Source organism: Stigmatopora nigra, chromosome 3 (genome assembly GCF_051989575.1).
Source record: "Stigmatopora nigra isolate UIUO_SnigA chromosome 3, RoL_Snig_1.1, whole genome shotgun sequence".
Classification (NCBI taxonomy): domain Eukaryota; kingdom Metazoa; phylum Chordata; class Actinopteri; order Syngnathiformes; family Syngnathidae; genus Stigmatopora; species Stigmatopora nigra.
This window is the reverse complement of record NC_135510.1, coordinates 13,357,633-13,378,784: the sequence shown is the minus strand read 5'-3', so window position 1 is coordinate 13,378,784 and position 21,152 is coordinate 13,357,633. Positions and strand designations below refer to the sequence as shown.

The window sequence follows — 21,152 nt, the reverse complement described above, 5'->3', positions numbered from 1 at the left end:
TACCAGCTGGATGATTTTTTTTAATATTAGGATTATGTGTTGGTATAAAACAGGCCATTCTTTTAACACGACAACAATCCATGTGATTTTAGGAGACATTTGTGAGGATATGCCGTACTGGAAATAAATCAACCTGATGGTGCAGTGGTTCTTCCGCCTGACTATGGTACGGGCACTCTGGGTTTGATTCCCACTTGGTGGCAGTGTCAGTTGTTGTCTGTCTCTCTGTGTGCCATAGGACTGACTGGTGACCAGTTTACGGTGTAGTCTGCTTTTCGCCCGAAGACATTTGGGGTAGGCTCCAGCAACCCTCGCAACTCTTTCGAGGATGGGTGTTATGGAAGATGAATGAATGAATACTAGATGGGACAAAATATTGAAAACAATCATGATTTGCTTAAGGAAAGCTATTGGGAAAAATGCATTTTATTCATATTCATTTACAGTAGGAACTACAATCTCATGTATCAATTAGTGAACTTCATCCACAGAGAAATTAGCTGAACTTATTACAAGCACAGTCTCTTGCTGTTCTTTTTTTTCTCGTTTTTCTTCTGCATTTTTTAAACAATTGGAGCACATGTAAAATTATGAGCTTGATTTTTTTTGCAATATGTTTTTGAAAATATTTTTTTTGTAGAAATGTTACCATTTGATGGTTCTCTACAAAAATGAGAGAGAATATTCCTACATACAATAACCGTCCCCATACATACACAGTTGTCAGAGTAACTCAAAAGAAATGTATCACCTTGGCTTAGGCGTTGCACAAAAATCAAGCTCACTCTGCTGGTATTTCATTTCCAACATTCCACAGATCAGGTTGAAATTTGTCCCCAAACATACCCACACATTGGGACAGTTTGCTCATGTACATAATACTACCAATACACAAAGAAATTCCATTTCATCTGCAAATCATGAAATAAAAAAAAAATTAAAAAAAACTCAACCCTCATTTTCAAAGATATATTTGCGTAAAAACCCAACTTTTTCTTTTTTTTCAATTATAACCAGCATAAACACTGAATCAATATGTCACCAAAAGCAGAAAAAGAAACTGAGCACCAAAACAGAAAACAGTGGAAAAGAGAAAGAATGGTTCACAGTTAATGCTATTAGTGGTGGTCACATCATTTGAAACCCGAGCAGAAAGCAGACATTTCTAATCCGTTTTTCCAGCTGGGACCCACACATTGGTCTTCTAAAATATATTTCTTCTGTCAAATGAGTTATTGGGAACCAATGGTAAAAAAACGTAGTCAACTTTTGTAAATAAATGGATGGTGTAATGGAAATACACACTGGTCACATTTGTAAATCATGGAACGATTTATTTCGTTTAAAAACAGGAGGCAGGTACTCTGCAATGATGATGTCATATGTTGCCCGAATTGTAATACTCCATCTGTAACTGGCCATCAAATGACTTTAGCTCGGACATCTGTGTAATCTTCATTGGTAAATCATAATAAGCTTGTTGAACAGACGACTACAACAGACAAATGAAAGGCATATCTACTACATCTTACTTTCTGCACAAGGTCACCGTTTCCATGGTGACTGTCTGATGGCTAGTTTTGCCTCCTTAAGCCTTATCTATTTTTTATTCCTCCCTTCATATCTACCGTATATCTGTTTGAAGACCCCTCATGACCTTTGGAGACGAAGAGCTACGTTTTTCCTTCTGAAAGACAACAAAAAAACAAGCAGACAACAGAGGCAATGTTCTGATGGACTATAAATGATGCAGCATCAAAGTGGATCCCTCACCACCTTCCAAGAACAACAATGGCACAGAGCAGGGTTAGGTAGACTATCAAAGTCCTCGACCCCTGATAATCGGCATAAAGATGGTGAAAAAGTCTGTTTGCTTATCAGTTTTCCACTGTTGGTCTGCAAATGATCTGCTGATGCAGTTTAATGAGACGTAACCCATTTTGCCTTTTTGTGCCAGGTCCCTTGCTGCTTGGCTGAGTCTGTTAGCCCTGTCTGCATTGGTCCGGCAGGGTCACACTACATTACAAAGCTGCCTCATTTGCCTCTTTATCTGTACCAACAGATGGACTATCAGCACATGAGCTCGTGTGACCCCAGGGTGATGGCGAGGTAACGCGACACTGCATGGACATACATCATAACTGGGTTAAAAGGGAGGGTACTGACGGCAGCCTTATGCTCCCCTTCATTTTCCCAAGCAATATTCTGCTGTCGTGCGGCACATGCCGATGGCTAAAGCGAGACAAATGAGACATGGCAAGGGGTGGGGAATGTCCCTGAATTAAGCAGCAGAGACAATCAAAGAAGGACAAGCATGAGGACACTGAGAAAAGGAGATGGGGCAAGTGGGGGCAAATGGCATGAATGAAATGAGAAGCAAATGGGATATAGTAAATAAGAATTGAATTTAAAAAAAATGTAGATGGAGGAGTTACTCTTCTTACTTACAAAGACTGATGATGTATGGCTCAATAAGAAGCCGAGGGGAAAATGCACATAGTAATTTGACAGCTTTCGTTCTGAGACACATTTAAAATTACTGGTGGTCCTCAAAAGATTCTCCTGAATGACAGCTAAAAGAGCCTGATTATGAAACTTGACTCATTTACGCTGTGAATGTTATAGAAAGCTGCCTCAATGTGGACAAAATGTATACCGAACAACAAGGAAATTAATGATTATGAACACTAAAACAATGCCCATCATAAAACCATAACAGCTCAGACGAAATATAAAATTAAATGCCCGCGTACTCATTTTAGTGTAAGACCTATATTCCATATTCACATATAGCAAACCATTCTTTTCCTTGTGCAATATTACAGAGATAGCGAGCAAGAAAAATTGAAAAAGGAAAACAAGCTAAAAAGCTATTACAATTAGTTTTTGTCATTTAGTCACTGGACATACTTTTTAAATAAATAATCTTTGTTTTTGTAAAGACACTTCATAAAGTATCATTTGTGGTCCCTTGCCAAAAGTTGATTCAGCACTGTATTATCGACATGAACTGTGTTGCTGTCATATTGCAGTATTTTCTCTTCTTTGTGGCGTCCATTGTATTCCCAAAACCGCTCATGTTGAATATTATGTGAAATGCCGGCTTCAAATTTGGGTCTCTTGTACATTGTCTTTTGAGCAGGCTTGAATAAGTAAATGTTCCTGTGTAGTAGAACTGTGCATGGAACTGAGCATAGAAGGGTGATAAGTGCTCTTGTAGGTGTTGTAGTGGTTGTAGTGCTCCAGTGGGGGCAGCGATAGGTGTCTGTCAATAGCGGCAACACCTGCGAGCTCTTCTTCAACGGTAATGACTTCCATAGAGGAGGCTGGGCCATCAGGGTCCTGCTGGTTATGTTGCTTCCTCATTTTGTAGAAAATAACAAGTAGGACAGCAGCCATCAGTGTGATGGCCACAAAGCAGCCAATGATAATCTTGGTGGTTTTCATCACCTCATCCAAGCCATTTAGGGCTCCCTCTCCATCCAGATCCAGAACTGGAATGGTAAAAGTCCTGTCTGTGGTCCTCGTTGAAACGGGAGTGGTTTTTGTCGTGGAGGATGACACCCAACCAAATGGTGGTAGTGGAGTGTGGCCCTCGTCACCTGGGCTCTCAATGGTCTCAACTGTCACGGTTGTAAAATAGGTCACGCCGCTGTTTTCCACAGATGTGACATTGAGTACAGCTGAGGCGGAGATGTTGCCCGCCGTGTTGCTGACCATACAGGTGTACGTTCCAGTGTCTTGCATCGTGACGCTGGTAAAGTTCAGTGTCCCATCATTGAGTACGGCTAGCCGCACCTTATAAGCCCCGTGTGTCACCAGGGAGCCATTTGGTGTGAGCCAGCTGATAGATGTCAAGGAGCTTGTACGACATTTGAGCTCTGCGGCCATGCCCTCCGTCACATTTAGGTCAGAAGGTGGCTCCACTATGACAGGAACATCACACTGGAAGTAGCTGTGGTCCAATTCCCCAATGTAGCGACCTTTGAAGGGTGTAGGACTATGGCAACGGGCACAGCAACTTGTATTGGCGGGTACGGACTCTCTTAGCCACCAACTGAGCCACAATATATCACAGTTGCAATTCCAAGGGTTGTGATGAAGATGGACCCGCTCCATACGATGCAAGGGTGTAAAAAGGTCGTGCGGAAGAAAGGTCAGGTTGTTGTGAGCAAGGTTGAGCTCCACTAGGGACTGCAAATCGTCAAAGGAATTCCTCTCAATTGCTTGGATTTGGGCATGCATCATCCACAACTTCTGAAGGTTCACTAATCCTGTAAATGAACTCGGCTTGACGACAGACAGCTGATTTCCAGACATTTCTAGCTCTTCTAGTCTTACCAGAGGTAAGATATTGGGGATCTCCTTGAGGTTGCACATACCCAAATTCAAATAGCGCAGATTGCTTAAGTCCTTGAATGCGCCATCAGATATGTAGGACAGCCGCTTAAGTTCACCCAGGTCTAACCTTCGAAGCGATGGGACTCGGTTGAAGGCATATGATGGTATACTTTCAATGGGGTTGTTCCGAAGCCACAATTCCTTTAGCTTAGACAAATACTCGAATGCTCCATTGGGGATTGTCGTGAGTCGATTATCAAAGAGTTCTAGGGTGTTTAGACTTGCGAGTCCATTAAAGGCGCCTATTTCAATGCTGCGGATGTGATTCTTGCTCAGCTGCAAAATTTCCAGGTGGCGCAGATGTTTGAAGCTGTCCACCTTGATCACCTGTATTAGATTGTCCTGGAGGTTTAAGTAACGGGTGTTTGTCGAAATACCATCTGGCACGTCCCGCAAACTACGGCGGGTGCATATGACCTTGCTGAACTGGTTACTGCACGAGCAGACTGAGGGACAGGTCTGTGCACGGACTAACCCAGCCACCGCCAAGATCTGAAGGGCCAAGAGCAGCACAAAGAGGGGGTTGGACAGCGCCCCCTTTAGCCTACGACTTCTCATTGTCTGGCGCTGGAGGGAGGAGATCATTTTGTTCAGCATTCATAGTTCATCTGCTGATTGCTTTTTCTGCAACACACAAAAGAAAAGAGGGAAAAATTAATGACAAGCACAAATCAGCATTTGGAAGCAAAACAAAGTTGTTACGCTGCAATTTGGCTTTGCCATCATGTGGAGAAACGTGAGCACATAAATAGAAAATGGACCTTGATTTCCCTGACAGGATTAATTTTGCCTAAGAAGGTTTGTGTAATGAAAAAAATAATAATAACATGCACCTGTTTAAATAAAAGACGGCTTTATTTTTTTGTGGAAACTAGCAATGGTAGTCATGTTTGTGTTCTCTTCTACATAATAACAATGTCATTCAAAAAATTATCAGTTAGTTTTGGAATGAAAAAAAACTCATTAGAACTTCATGGATACCCATGCTCATTCTTAAAAATCCAATTAGGAAGCTTCTAATTTTATGATAGAGCAAAACTAATAAACTTTTAGGCTTGCAATGCACTCACTACATTGTATCATAGTGATACATTTTCTAATATAAACATTTATTTTAATCATAAGTACACACACACACACACACACATATATATATATATATATATATATATATATATATATATATATATATATATATATATATATATATATATATATATATATATATATATATATATATATATATATATATATATATATATATATATATATATATATATATATATATATATATATATATATATATATATATATATATATATATATATATATATATATATATATATATATATATATATATATATATATATATATATATATATATATATATATATATATATATATATATATATATATATATATATATATATATATATATATATATATATATATATATATATATATATATATATATATATATATATATATATATATATATATATATATATATATATATATATATATATATATATATATATATATATATATATATATATATATATATATATATATATATCCTGCTTTCAGTCTTTGCATTATGTATTTGTAACTTGAAATCCCATTTGTCCCTTGAGCTACCGTATGCATCACAGATGATGTTTTTTTCTGAACTGGAAAAATTGTCAACTCATGTGGGATTGTTCCCTTGTTAAGCAGAATGTATTTATCAATATAAAGGTGTGTACATATAGCTATCTTCTTCACAAACCATGCTTCCAATTCCAGCACAACATTGGAAGGTTGCAGAGGGAAAAGCCTCTACTGGAGAATGAGATAGAATTCAGGCATCCCACTGGTAAAAACTAATGTATCTACCTGGAATCATAAACAATCTTTACTGCCATCCAAATCCACCAAATGTTGAATGCAGTAAACACGACGAAAATCTTTTCGCAAAATTATATGTTTATGGTTAAATTTTACTTCAGTGATTATGGAAAAAGGTTTTGACGATATTGTCCAAGTGAATTAATTTAGATTTGATTTGACAAGAAGGTAGGTACGATCACCTTGTTAAAATGCCAGGCACAAATACAGTAACCTACTAGTGTACAAGTACACTTTTTTGGGTTTTTTTTTTTTTTACATTTTTTTTTTTTGGGAGACAGAATTTGGGAAGTATTTATCTAACGAATTATTACTGTTCTTATGAGGCTCTACACTGTGAATTATGCTAAAAGTATGAACTACATGATGTCACACCTAAATGTACATACTACTATACACATCTAATGACATCTTATATCCACAAACGTTACCTTGGAGATTTTTGACAGTATGTTATAGTAATGTAGATGTATTTCTTTTCTTCTTCTTAACATTGTGTATGCAATTGTGAACACGTTTTCATGAAAGACTTTTCCTATTTATGTGCAATATGCTAGACCAGGAGCTTTAAAGTGTCAATTTGATAAAGGACCGATGCCCTCTACTGTACTACATAATAGGTTTATGTTTCCAGTGTAACAAAGGAATACTACTAATAGGGCAAATGTCATAGATCCCAAACAGTTTCTCAAGTGCATGGACACAAGCGTCTGCTGAAACTACCTCTGGTAAATTATGAGCTAGAATAGTCCATTTGTTCTGATAAATGACAATAGGTGAATCAGGTTGTTTTTCATTTTAGGAAAGGGAACAGACATCTTGTCATTTTAAACTAAGCACGATGAGATGTTACAATTGAGCTTTGACCTGAGCGCAGTGCTTATCACTGATTTTCTGTTGCGATACCACCAGGGAAGAATTAAACATTTCGCAAATCGTAGAATAGCACACCTCTGCACAACTCCCCAAGTGAGAAAAAACAAAACTAAACAAAACAAAAACAGATGATACAATGATATAATTGAATATGATCATATTCCGGTAAGACACTGAAATTAAAATTGGTGCTAAACTTTGAACGAAACTGCTATCTGAATATATATAGTCAATCAGTTACAAGGATGTGAGAAGACAAAAGAAGAAACCAAACAAAATTAGAAATCATATTACTACATCACCAAAAAAAACTAACATTTTTTAATGAATTTAAATAATTTTTTTCTCTTAAATTGACAAAAAATAATTTGAAATGAGAATTAAATGTGGTAACCGTCTATGCTCCTCAAGCCTATGAAAAGAAAAGGTTCTGACCGGGTGGAGCCCAATTTTGGTATGTCATCCAAATTTAGACCAGAGAAAGTCAGTGCCAAGTGAACAGGTGTTTTAGACCAGGTGTTGGTGTTTTTTTTTGGACAGGCGCAACCATCTGATATTGAAATGGCATATGTGTCCTCACAGTGTGATTGCTGCAATTCTTGCACAACAATAATAAGCCATCTTAATTACAAATCCTTTGCAGTTTGTTCTCTGGTTTGCTAAATGGAATGTCAACATGATGCTCAGTTGAAATAAGAAAGTATAAGGTGACCTAACAAGAACATTATAATTTAAAGTTGGTGAAGGGGTCACAAATGGGCATTGGGAACTACATTCTTCCCTGAACATACATGCAAGTCCAATAGAGAACATACAAACTATTTGTGAACCTAAGCACATTTTGAACTAACATTAACCTTAACTTGTAGCTTCATCTTTAACTTTTTCCCCCCAAAGTGATAGTGAAACTGAGCTTTCCGCACCTCCGTGACCCGATTGAGAATAAAGCGATTCACAAAATGAGATGAGATATTTGGATTTCAAGTATAAATGGGGTTATACTGTCAAATGAATTAATATTCCTGACAAAGCCCTAATAAAGTTTCAAAGTATTAAAAAGTTAACAAATTTAAATTTATGAAATGATCATTGTTTTTATTGTCCTTATTATGATGATAATGATGATGATTACTATTATTATAATTAAGGCGGCCTGGTGGAGCGAGTGATTAGCACGTCGGCCTCACAACTCTGGGGTCCTAGATTCAAATCCAGGTCATGTCCATCTGCGTGGAGTTTGCATGTTCTCCTGCATGGGTTTTCTGCGGGTAAACATTCCAAAAACATGCATGGTAGGCTGATTGGACACTCTAAATTGCCCCTTGGTATGGGTGTGAGTGTATTTATGTTATTGTTGTTGTTATTCTTAACTCTTTGATATCCCAAATATCTAATCTATCATGTCAATATAAAATTGAAACCACAATATTCAGTGCATGCCCACCTAAAGTCAGATTTCTTGGTATTTTATCTTGATTACAAAACGGAAAATGCTATTATTTGATAGACGTGGCGGATGCTTAGTATATCTGTATTTCTCTAATACAGTTAAGAGGGGCTGTAATTGAATAGTTTAGTGGCACCCATCAAGTGATAATTCAATTCCTCATTAGATATTCCCGTGTGCTGCTTCCATTATGATAATTGCATGGGCTAAATAATTATCCAGGGTCTTTCACGTTAGCATGCTCTTTGCCAAGATGATGACGCTTTCTACAGTGGGATTAAAAGAAAGAGTGTCCGTATGGTGGGAGGAGGACACACTTCATTTTCGTCTTTTTAGGCCACCTTTGAGTGAAATGGTCGACAGCCACTTGCAGTGCTACATATACGATAATGACCCATGATTTAAATGCATATCCTGTGCTGCATTATCTTTTCCCACCTCAAAATGGAAGGTTTATAGAGATTACAAAGAAACAATTGACAACAACTCGTCGTTCCAATAAGCCCAGAGTGATTTTTTCAATCTTGCATATCCAAATTAAAAAAACACAAAGAGGCTTTGGAATTTAGCTCGAAACGATTATATTTTTTTATTTGAATTGGGTTCCATCACAGACTACAAAATGTACATGTCATTGGGATCAAGATGTTATCAATTGGTCCATTGGTAAACCACTGAATTTACATAGTGAACCATAGTGGCAGGTTGCCAGTGCATCTTTCAGTTCCTCTTTGTTATTATGAATCATTTACATCAGCATATATGTAAAATAAATTAAATTTCTACCCTACAGAATATGGTGCCCTGGATTGACTACTTTTACTACTATAATTCCAAATATTATGCCTATTTTGTTCATAATAAATGCAAGGCAATTTTCTTTTTAGTAGTAGGCACAGGTGATGTTACTACAGTGTTTTCAATATTCTGCCCTTAACAGTGTCTCACCATCTTCATGACGCTTCAATGGATGGTTTTGGCAGTTTGCCTCTACCCGCGGACTGCTGAGGGCATGCCGTGCTCAGTCACAGCTATTCTTGTCAAGCTATTCTAGCTTGCAAATTGACTGAATGGAAGAGGGTGCTCTCTGGGGCTTGGGTGTGCATTTTGGGGTGAGAGAATACTGACAAAAGATGCCACCACGTAACACGTGCTTCATTCTTTTGCACTTGTCCTTTTGTTGCCGACACATGGAATATTCAGTGGAACCTTAAGCACACCCGGCAATGCTTCAGTCAGCAAGTTGGTACATGAACTTAGGGTCTACTCCACAAAACTCTGAACAACATTCACACATTAGGCTATTAGTCAGAACCTTTAACTCACTTCACTGCCTTTATTTGTTTTCTTTAGAATGTGCAGTCCATCACATGTAAATGCAAAAATTAATAGGTTCCATTCTCTTTGCCTAATTGAAAAGCGACTAGTTAAGGTTTTTTTTCCTGTTTCAGCTGGTATAGGTTCCACTTATTAATAATCCTGAACAGGACAACATATTTCGAGAATTGGTGGATGGCTGGTTTTATCTGATGCCATTTTAACAGACACGATTCAGATAGCGTTCAAAAGTCAATGGAAATGTAGGAGCAACTCAAATGACTAGCATAAAAAAATGCAAGATCTGGATTATATGTTGTCCAATCAGTTCTGCATTCACATGTCAGATTTGCCAAGGTTCATAATCACTAATCTGATTCATTCATCCATCTCCGTATTGCGCATCACCACAAAGGTTGCAGGGATTGGTGGAGCCTATTCCGGTGGACCTTGGGTGAAAGGCAGACTATACCCTATAGTGGTCACCAATCATTTGTAGGGTACACAGATACAAAGACAACTACTTGCGCGCACAATCATACCAACACTGAATGGGAATCGAGCCCACACTTGCCCACACCAAAGTAAGGCGCGTGAACCCCTAGGCCATCAGATGGCTCTAATTTGGTTGTTAAAATTGAAATTGTTGACAACACACAGTGAGCTAGAATTGCCCAGCTTCAGTTTAAAGAGCAAACACATAATTCTCTCCATCAGCCCTTAGGTGATTCACCCAAATATCGAAAGGAATTCAGTCAATTTTCCTTCGACAGTGATACACTTTGGGTAAAAGATTGAAGTTACACAAGCCTTTCTTATTTACTTCAATTCTACAACCAGCTCAATAAGGTGTTTAGAATGTGGCCTATTTATTGATCCATGAGGAGGAATTCTCTTTGCACTTGGTCTCAAAAGGGAGGTCGCACTTCAATCTGAGCCATCCAGGGCAAGAGTCAGCAGGGTGTCATGGTGTCACTCAAGGGCAAGCCAAGAACATTACATGATGAATTTTGACTGAAATAATCATCGGAATTCAGGGAATATTTTAAATGATTAAATTATAGTCCTGAAATTACATTGCAGTGTTTCCTGCTGCTTATTAGCCCCTTTAAGCTGAGGTAGATGTTGAACAATTTAGCAAAAATCTCACTGAACACTTAAATTTCGAGGACTCTGAATGTTCTTTATATAAGCCAACAAGTCCAATCCACTGCGACGATTTATCGCTGGGAAAATTAAATTCTCTCCGACCAGATTACTATAATTATCTAACTCACAATGAAGGAGGAGCAGAGGATTAAGGTCTGTTTAAAAATAACCGCCATCAAATATATTGGACTCAATAACGGAGAAAATGGCCGTTTTCTCACTACCAAGGTTTCAGAAACCCCCCAACCCGCCCCTAACTCAACATAGTACACTATTCTTTTCTCTCTATTAAGCTGCTTTGATCATCTGGCGAAGGATGTGCGGTGCTTGGTGGTAGAGCATCTTTAAGTCAAAGCAGGGGAAAGGCAATTGTTCAACTGGCAGTAAACTATTTTGTAAAAGATGGATGTAAGCTGCATACACAATGTCTGAAAAAGGCTTGGAGCTACCGTGTGGCTCACAAATCATCACCATGAGCTAGATTATTGTTCTGCGTCTACAAGGTCATTTGCTACACCTGCATTTTTTGTTGTTATTGCAGTACTTTTGCCCTACGAACATTACATGCATTCTTAACTTTTGTACGATCGCGTTTATGGCGATAACAATGTAGGCGGGGAGGTTACACTGTTTGTTTTATAGCTGAGCTATTTTCTTATCTATGGCAGCAGACACTGCGCAGACTTGTTAGTTGTTTTATGGGAGTTTAGTTGCTGCCGATGGATGATTGATTGTCTGTAGCCAGCATTGACAGCCTATGGTAGGCAGTACATCATGTTTTCTCTTTCATTATTCTTTCATGGTGAGAAGTCTCAGCTGGCATGCTAATAAGCTGTTAAAGACTGGGGTATGCCAAAATGCTTCCCTGTCAGTATGTCCTTAATGTGTCAATGTAATGTATTTCTTCTTGTATTCATGCGGATGTTTTGCTCTCTGATAATGTCAAATTGTTGGAAAAAATAATAACGATAATGACGGGGGAGTGGCGGCCAAGTGGTTAAAGAGTCGGCCTCAGAGTTATGCTTTCGAGGGTTTTGATCCCAGGTGGTTAACTTGGGTAAATTGCCTCTAGGTATGAGTATGAGCATGAATGGTTATATGTTTTCTTGTGCTGTGGGATTGGCTGACCACCAATTAGTTTGGGGCCTCTAGTCAGCTGGGATTGGCTCCAGCACTCACTGAGACCCTTGTGAGGATAAGCGGTTCGAAAAATGAATGAATCATGTTGACTACCTATTATATGTGCACTTTATGGTGAAGGACTAAATCTCAATATGCTTGTATAATGACGATAAAGGCATTCAATTCAATAATAATGGCACAGAGCAGTTGAACCTTTACAAACATCATTATAAATGAACCTATCCCGGTCAAAACCTTTTTGTACAACAGTTAACCTTTCTAAAGAAACAATATGTAATTTTGACACCCCACACATTTTCCTGAATGATATTCTTAATTTGTCCATACATTGCCCCATTCTAGACACCTTGAATGTTAGGTCTGTCATGTTCTAAAGGGATAGTTGGAATACTTTGTGCAAACCATTTTTGCAAATAAATTAGAATGATATATAATTTTGACAGCCCAGTTCTGAATTAGTCTGTACACCGCCCCAACCTCTAATGTTAAGTTTTCTATATTGTAAATGCATTGTAGGAATTGTTCATGCAAACCCTTTATTTCACTACAATAAAGTCTATTCTAAAGAAACAATTGTATGTTAAAATACTATATACATTTGAAAGCCCATTGGATTTTCCTGAGTCATTCTTTAATGGTCCATGCTCATAATTGGTATGCAATATCATGAACGATTTCTAGCAATTGTTTGTGCATATGTGCTGTTCCGTGCTAAAATTAATGACTGGAGTTTTTTCAAACTTCTCATTACTGACAATTCCATTTCCCGAATCAGTCTCTACAAAGCTTTCTTTCTAGTATTTGCTTAGCCATGAGTCCGAGTGTAGTCTTTATTCCTGCCTTGTGGAGTCTCCTTCCAAAGAAAATGTGTCTCATGGTTGTGGCTAGAATAAATCAAGATATATTATTTCACTTAACTACATATTTACTTTCTCATTGCTCCTCTCAATGCATCAGTTTTTGCTCATTAACTTGGCTCTATTTTAAATAATTATATGTAACTTCTTTTGGATTCTAATCACGTTGCCTTTTGTGATTTGAATTTATGTGTCATTAATCAGTAATGCATATAATGTATAAAACATTGCTCCCCAACCTGGGAGGATGTGGTTAAGCATGACTTAAGACAAAAGTGAGGGGGCCCTGTAATAGTTTCGGTAAAAATGCGTTCTGAGAACCACTTTTCAAGCATGATAAATCTTGGAAAACCTCAAGAATACGCATATATGTAACGACCCTACTGATATACACATTAAATGGGTTTCTATGCTACAAGTTGCACTGGGACAGGCCAAAAGTGGAGCGCCACGTCCAGCAGCAGCAGGACTTGGACTTTTGAAACAGGAGTGGCTGCCCTCGAGGGCTATATTTGCAATTGTGATTGGGTTTGAGATCTGCTTTCTGGCAACCTTAAGGTGCAGCACACCATTGGCTCTTGATCTCCATACTTGAGCACTGATAGTGCCTTGTGTGCATGAGGTTTAAATCATTCATAGTAATTATTTCTCTGGTGGACCGGCACCAAGTGGCTTGTGAACTGGTGGTCAGGGAATCCAGACATAACAGATGTCTACTACACAAGTAATTATCTAGAAGGACACTTTTATATCCAATGCGTAAGTATGCAGGGTTGTGTTTTGGTTTTGAATGTCTTCCATGCCAGGAAGTAATTTTTCCAAGGTTGCTGAAATGTTGTAATCTAATTGAAATAAACACAATCTAACAATTGGTCCAAATACTAATTGGAATTTCTGCGGGATAGGCCCTGAGAAACAAAGATGCCGTTACTTTTAACATGAGTAACTAGCTTGTCTAATTCTCATATGATACAAGGACCACGATCATATATAGTCTTCTACCATTCCTGACTTTTAAAATTAGTGAACCCTAAAGTTATACATAGCTGCTCGCATTGTGGCATATGTTCCTTATTATTTAGACTCTAGAAAGGACAATAGAAGGGACACTGGCATTGAACTTTGACACTGTTTATCTACAATCAAACTCACGCTACACATACGTAATCCCAAGAGAACTGTATCATTGGTTATCCTTCCATATCTGACACTGCTTCATTTTAATTCAATCACGGGTAGCCTAGGGCGGGCCTATATGTCTTGTATGCTGATATTGATGTGTACTTTACGATGAGCTTCATCCACTTTATGTGTAAGAGTAAAAAGGTTCCCCTGTTGGGTCGGCAGTCATTGCTAACACATATCGACAGACAAACACATTCTCACCTAACGGCACTTTAAAGTGTCAAGTTTACTTGCCATGCCTGTCTTTGAAAAACTGAAAAAGTAGAGTGGCCGCAAAGAGAAATAAATAAATAAAACGATGGAGATGAGGAAAGGACACAAACTCCATGGAGAATTTCCTTGCTAAGTGTTTAAACTATTTGAAGCCTTCTAGCTGTATCACAATGACATATATGTTTCTATATTTGTTCAATGATAAATATTATGTTTAAATGGAATTTGAAGTTATGCCCACAGAATCCTTTCCTTTGTGACTTGTGTCTAGAGCTCCAACAACACCTTAATCCTTTATCCCCCCACTCACTTTCCTCGAAGCACCATTCTGGTTCTTTCTCATTCCCTTAGGAACTACTATCTGTCCTTTTCCATCCTTGGAGTCTTTCTCTGTCTCTGTCTAATCCTCTACTGTCATCACTAAATAATTCCTCACTGAGAAAAATCTAATCAAATCTGAGTGAGAAAAGCAAAGAATTCCCTGCAATGTGTGTGTGTGTGTGAGTGTGTGTGTGTGTGTGTGTGTGTGTGTGTGTGTGTGTGTGTGTGTGAGTGTGTGTAGGTGTCCACACACGGGCGTGTGGATATTAGGCTTGGGGCCGATGGATGTTTGTCAGGGGTGGTGTGTGGGGGGTAGCAGCATCAAAACGCGACATTGGGAGTGTGTGAAGGGGTTGCAGAGTGGAAGAAGTGCATTTGAAGTCAGAGCACTTAGTGTGAGGAATCCATTCATTATTCATTAGCTAATTCACCATGTATAGTAATTAAAATCAGGGCTTTCTCTTAAATGGAAAGAGCTATAATAGACAGGTTTTTCTACGTACATTATTTAAGAGGGCTTTTGGATACTGTGAATCATGTTTGTGCATTTTAATGATGAACCTTGCACATATCTTTATGTAGTGATATAAGGCCTGAAATCTTCAATAGAAAATGCTAAGGCACAAGGAACTATTAGGAAGGCAAAAATGATTTGTCTATTTATAATAATGTCCAAATATATCAGAAGAGCAAAAGTCTATTTTTTATGTTACTACAAAAATAATTTTAAAACAATTACATATCTGGATGATTGCCATTGAGTATTTTTGTCTTAACTGCACTCGGATGCAGCCGGTGGCATCTCACCGTGACAGGCATGCATTTGGTTGGCAAAAATGCATTTTAATCTTTGAATCAGAAAGAAAAAAAACACTAACAGTAATATTAATACTACCGCATAATTACATTTGCCCATGTTGTTCAAATTTACAATAAATGGCACTTGCTTTTTGTTGATTTATTTGCAACTTTTTCTTTCTGGCTCAATTGTCCTGCAACTCTTACGTTAAATTGTGCTATACAAATACATTTGGCTTTCAATCAAACTATAACTTGTCTTGACCTACAATATATATAGTCCTACTCATCTTCATCCATCTTAACTGTCACGTTACCTTTCAAACTGGCCAAGTCCGCTAGGTCATCTCACTGTACAGGACACTCAATGTTTCTCATTGTCCCTTGAACAAATATTGCCTGAAAAGGTCAATGCATCCCCAAGAAATATCCAAAGATTTGCCAGGTTTAGATGTCGCGTCAGAGTCTAACAATGTATTGGGAGAATTGACATCCCTTGCTTTATTGTGTTTTAGTGTGCATGTTTTGCCCAATAATACGAAACCCTTAAATTGGAGAATTTGCACCCGCAATGGAAACTGCGCCTTTAAATATGTTGCACCTCATCTCCGCACAAATACGGTAGGCTGTAGATAGTATGTCAGTTAGATGTTCATTTTAAATGTTATTTTGTTTTTGTTTGTCATTTGCCCACTACCTATCCTCATGGCCATGTTCTAGAAACCAGTCTGAGATCATTTGAGCTTCTGGCATAAAGGGCGTGGGCATTGTCAGCAACAATACACAGGAAGGATGTAGCATTGCAACAATGTTCACTTGGTACTGAGGGGACCAAAGTGCGCCAAGAAAATATCCCCCACACTATAATATCACCAGCAGCAGCCTGAACCATCGAGAGGAGGCGGGATAGATCCATTTGTTCATGTGGCTTATGGCAATATCTGACCATTCCATTTGAATATCAAAACAAAAATGAGATCATACACCATATTGGAAAGCCTGCACGACTTATATCTTCAGTTTCCTGTTTATAACAGCAATGAGTGGCATCTAGTGTCATCCTCTGCTACCGTTACCACTCTGCCTGAAGGTTTGACTTGCTGTGCATTCAGAGCTGCTTTTCTGCATACGTTAGTTGTAACGAGTGATTATATTATTTGGTTATATTAGTCTGTTTCCTTTTTATCATGTCCAACCCAATTGGGAATTCTGCTCTGACCTCTGGCATCAGTAAGGTATTTTGCCCACAAAACTGTCGATCACTAGATGTTTTCTTATTTTCGGGCCATTCACTTTAAACCCTAGTGATGGTTGTGCGTGAAAATCCCAGTAGATCAGCAGTTTCTGAAATTCGCAGAGCAGCTTATTTGGCACCAACAACCGCGCCAGATTCAAAGTAACTCAAATAACCTTTCTTTGGCAACCGTATGCCTGGTTTGAAAAGCCAAAGATCGTCTTGACCATGAATACATTCCCAATTGTCTTGATTTTCAGACATTTCTGGGGATAATTTCGTTAAAAAGCAGTTGGGCAGGGGTGCTTAATAAAGGGAATGATGAGTGTATATGGTAATTAAAAAAGTATAATAAACAATGTAAACTCCATTTGGAAGCAAGAGCCATACAAAGGCGCTTTTGGTTAAATTAATGTATCTCTCGAAAGAACTAGCAATTGCTGAAAACAAGACAAGGTTGACTGTACAAAGCAATATTTCCTATGATGTTTGCTATCCATGTCCATTCATGACAAAACTGGTGTTTATTTGACATTTATAAAAGTGACCATATTCATCTAATGTTCCCTCAGATTGGATGGTTAACACTTGCTTTCACTGATAAATCAACTAGCCTAGGCTCTAACAACCTTAACATTGTTATATAAAAAATATTCTGTACTTTATCATGTGCAACCTGGTAAGATTGACTTGCCTATATATATATATCCTCATTGTTCCAAGCCATTTATTCTGAGAGCGGTAAATTAATCACAACTAGACTCTCAGTCAGCAGCATCAACTCTGACTTACAGTATAACGTTGCTACATATTTCACGATCATCATGGCAACCTTAGTTAGCAATATGTCTCGGCATCTCCAAAAGTCACAGGAGTTTGTGGATCGGAGAGAAAAAACAAAAATCAAATCATGCTTTCACCTGATGTTACTTCCTATTCACCTGCATTTCTGCACCACATGTAAGGCAACAGACATAGCTAGTGCTTGACCAGTGCCTCCAAGACAGATCATTTTTTAACATGATCTTAACATCACATAAACCCTAAAATGTACTGGTGTAGTGTGAAAAACAAGGCCCTAAGTTGCTTTTTGGACTATAATGTGGGCGTTGGACATGACAGGGAGCTCCAATTTAGGATATACCAGGGGTGTCAAACTCAGTTTGGTTTACAGACCTATGCCAACTAGCTCTCATGTGGAAAGGACCAGTTTATTTTTGGCCAAAATATACTCAACAGCTCTAGATGTCCAATCCATTTTGACTGGGAGGAGCGAATGAATGTTCCTTGTCATTTTAGTATAGTTCCAGGTCAGTCTCTATAATTATTTGTATCATTTCCTATTGGTTTTGGGAATTTCCTGCCTACTTACTGTTCACTGCACACTCTACTGATCTTTGGGCATTTTCAAGCTTGTTCTTTTTAGATTTGGGGGATTTTAAAGTTCCTTGTTAACTAATTGGACGCCATTGACTGTGCTATTTTGACTGCAGGTGGCAAAATAATGAATGTGACTGTGGATAGGAAATAGAGCAAAGTGAAGTAGTGCACACACTCGATCACACAACTCACAAAATGCTGGTTTCACAGAACCCACGTCCAAACAAAAAAGCATTTCATTCTGTATGTGCAGTATGAATAAGCTTCAAAGTACCTGTCAGTCGGCGCAACCCTGGGGGCCGGGTTGGACTCCCTAGTGGGTCGCTTCTGGCGCGCAGACCGTATATTTAACACGCTGGGGCTATACTAAAAAACAACAACAACAAAACACACACACACACTGAGCCATACCTTTTGACTCACACCACCTCTTAAACCGCAAAGTGGATGTTTTAAGAACCCAACAAAAAGAGCTGATATTGTTCCAAGCTTTTCATATGAGCAAGCAGAAAGAACAAATGTACTTGAGGGAGTCTATCAAAACCTGTGGTTACTTAAGCTTATCATTTGTGAAAGACATCAAATTCCAGAAGGAAAGAGATCAAGTTGGAGATGCGAAAAAAAATTGTAATTAAAGCAAGCTGGTGTGTGTGTTCAAATGTAGTGAGAAACAAAAGGATACTTACTGCATATTGAGGGAACATGGCAACCACTGAGCAGTTACATGACATAAGACACAGGGTCCAACTCTTCAGGTCAAGACCTTTACCCCTGCATCTCAAATTTACTAGACCTTTTTGAAATAAAGGTACATAATCCTCCCACAGAGAAGACAGATGGTTTGAAAGAGGGGTGAGAGAGGCCATCTACACCAAGAGGGATGAGCAGCTCCAAATGGAGTAAGGTGGCATTCGACATTACCTAGTATCTTGCACATAAAATGCTGTCCTTTTGCCCAACTGGTTCTCCACATAATTTGAAAAGAGAACATTTGTCAAAGATAAAAGGTCACTGACTTTCCATTGTTTCAAAAGCTTTGTCTCTGAGTCAAACCCAGGACAAATATTGAAGTCACACATGTTCCGTTATTAGACATTGTCATCATAGTGATCCTAATTTTCCTGACATTATCTGAGATAACTTTTCAACCATTACTTTTCAATAGTGATTACCATATTTGGAGTTAAAAGGAGCTAAAGCCTATGCCAATTGGAAAAAAATCTGAATATACCGTAGATTGGTTGACACCTAACCAAGAAGTGTATATTAAGAAACATGTCGGAACCAGTCCTAAAGACCTGCAATGGATGCTGGGTTTCATTCCAACCAATTATAGAGCATGCATTTTCACCAAACACTTATGATTCTGCTTGTTTCAGCAGAAAGTTCATTGGTTCATTGGCTCTAACCCCTGCACCCACTACAGACATGGAATGCTTTAAACACCCCTGTATTTTGATTTAAAACCTGTTCTTACACACTGATGTTTAGAAAAAACGAATATAATTTTATACAAAAACGTAATGTTTTTGATCATTTATGTTTGCCAATGACAATTTGTGATAGACTCAATTATTTTAAGAAACAAACTCGAGTGCAGACCAAACAGCCGGTCCGAGACCTCACCTGATCGCTAGTCTCGGTTCGCTTTATGTAAGAAATTGACTCCACCAAGTTTTGTTCCAAAGCTGAAATTACAGTCCTACACATAACAGACTTCTGTAATTACAGGCATTAAAAATGCTGCTTGCTTAGCAATACACTGGCTAACATGAGTTGGAGTTAAATATGGAGTTATGAGGTGATGGAATGTCTTCTGGACATTTGCGCAAACAAATCAATGTTGCATCAATACCCTTTAATTCGTCAAATGTAGTTGGATAAATCATATAGATATGAGCACAAGTGCTGCAATCTAGAGCTTCATGATTGTTTACTTGTGTATTTTACCAGACCATTTTGTCCGATGATTGAGAGATATTTGTACATGTCTACCATTGTGGTCGAACCTTGGGTCGCTAGCAAAATTGCATTGTGAAAAGGTGCCTAGCAAAAGTACTTTGGTCCAGAACGAAAAAGCTAATTATGGATTTTATTGGTGTGAATATGCCCTTTGACTTTCTAGAAGTGTTCGTATGCCCGCAGCACCTAATACAAACGTTAACCCTTCCTGATGGATAATTTTAACCTTAAACTTAAAGTCCACATTGCTTATTAATAAACCGCTACCATTTAGTTGGGATTATGGTTCAGTGAGATTGTTTCTATAATCCCTGACATTGACTGCAACCAACACAAAATGAAACATAACACACAGGAGCACTGGTATGGATGGCTCTATTAATATATTACAAAGCTCAACTCATCTATTTTTTTGATCGACAGCAAATATGGACAATAGCGCTTGTGCCAGGTGTGGACAAATGATTTTATCTTACAGATTTCTTGTAAGAATGAATGGTCTCTTCAATTAACATTTCTAGGCTTTGTGGCATAATGCTAAATGGGTGGAAGTGACTAGCAGATGACGGAGAGGACGATGAAGGGGAAGTGACAGATGTTGGCTGAAGTCTCTCTCCCTATCTCTCACTCTCTCTCTCTCTCTCTCTCTTTCTCTCTCTCTCTCTCTCTCTCGCTCTCTCTCTCTCTCTCTCTCTCTCTGCCTTGCTGTTAAAGTGGATGCTCATCCCCTGAATACAGATGGTATTACACGAACAATCCGCTAAATGGCTGCAGCACACTAACATGCTGGTATCTGCATTGCCTCACATTAATCTTCACCGCCTTGCAAATGCCCAACACCTTTTGTTAATCGTAGAGCCATGATCCTCGGGTTAAGGTGCAGGCATTTTATAATGTATTCCACATGCACATAGTTCTCTTTGTTTCATTTGATTTCCTATTTGCTGTGATGTGAATGAGATGAGGGGAGTAGCAGTAAGTT

General features: G+C 38.3%; 1 protein-coding gene across 1 annotated transcript in view; it reads right to left on the bottom strand.

Moving 5' to 3' along the window:
- Window positions 1-389: 389 nt before the first annotated feature.
- Window positions 390-21,152, bottom strand: part of LOC144194127 (leucine-rich repeat-containing protein 4C-like) — a 40,182-nt gene continuing 19,419 nt past the window's right edge. The window contains exon 2 of the mRNA XM_077712978.1: window positions 390-5,025. Within this exon, the coding sequence (XP_077569104.1) occupies window positions 3,106-4,998 (1,893 nt within the window). The 5' untranslated portion in view covers window positions 4,999-5,025 and the 3' untranslated portion in view covers window positions 390-3,105. The remainder of the gene's footprint in view (window positions 5,026-21,152) is intronic.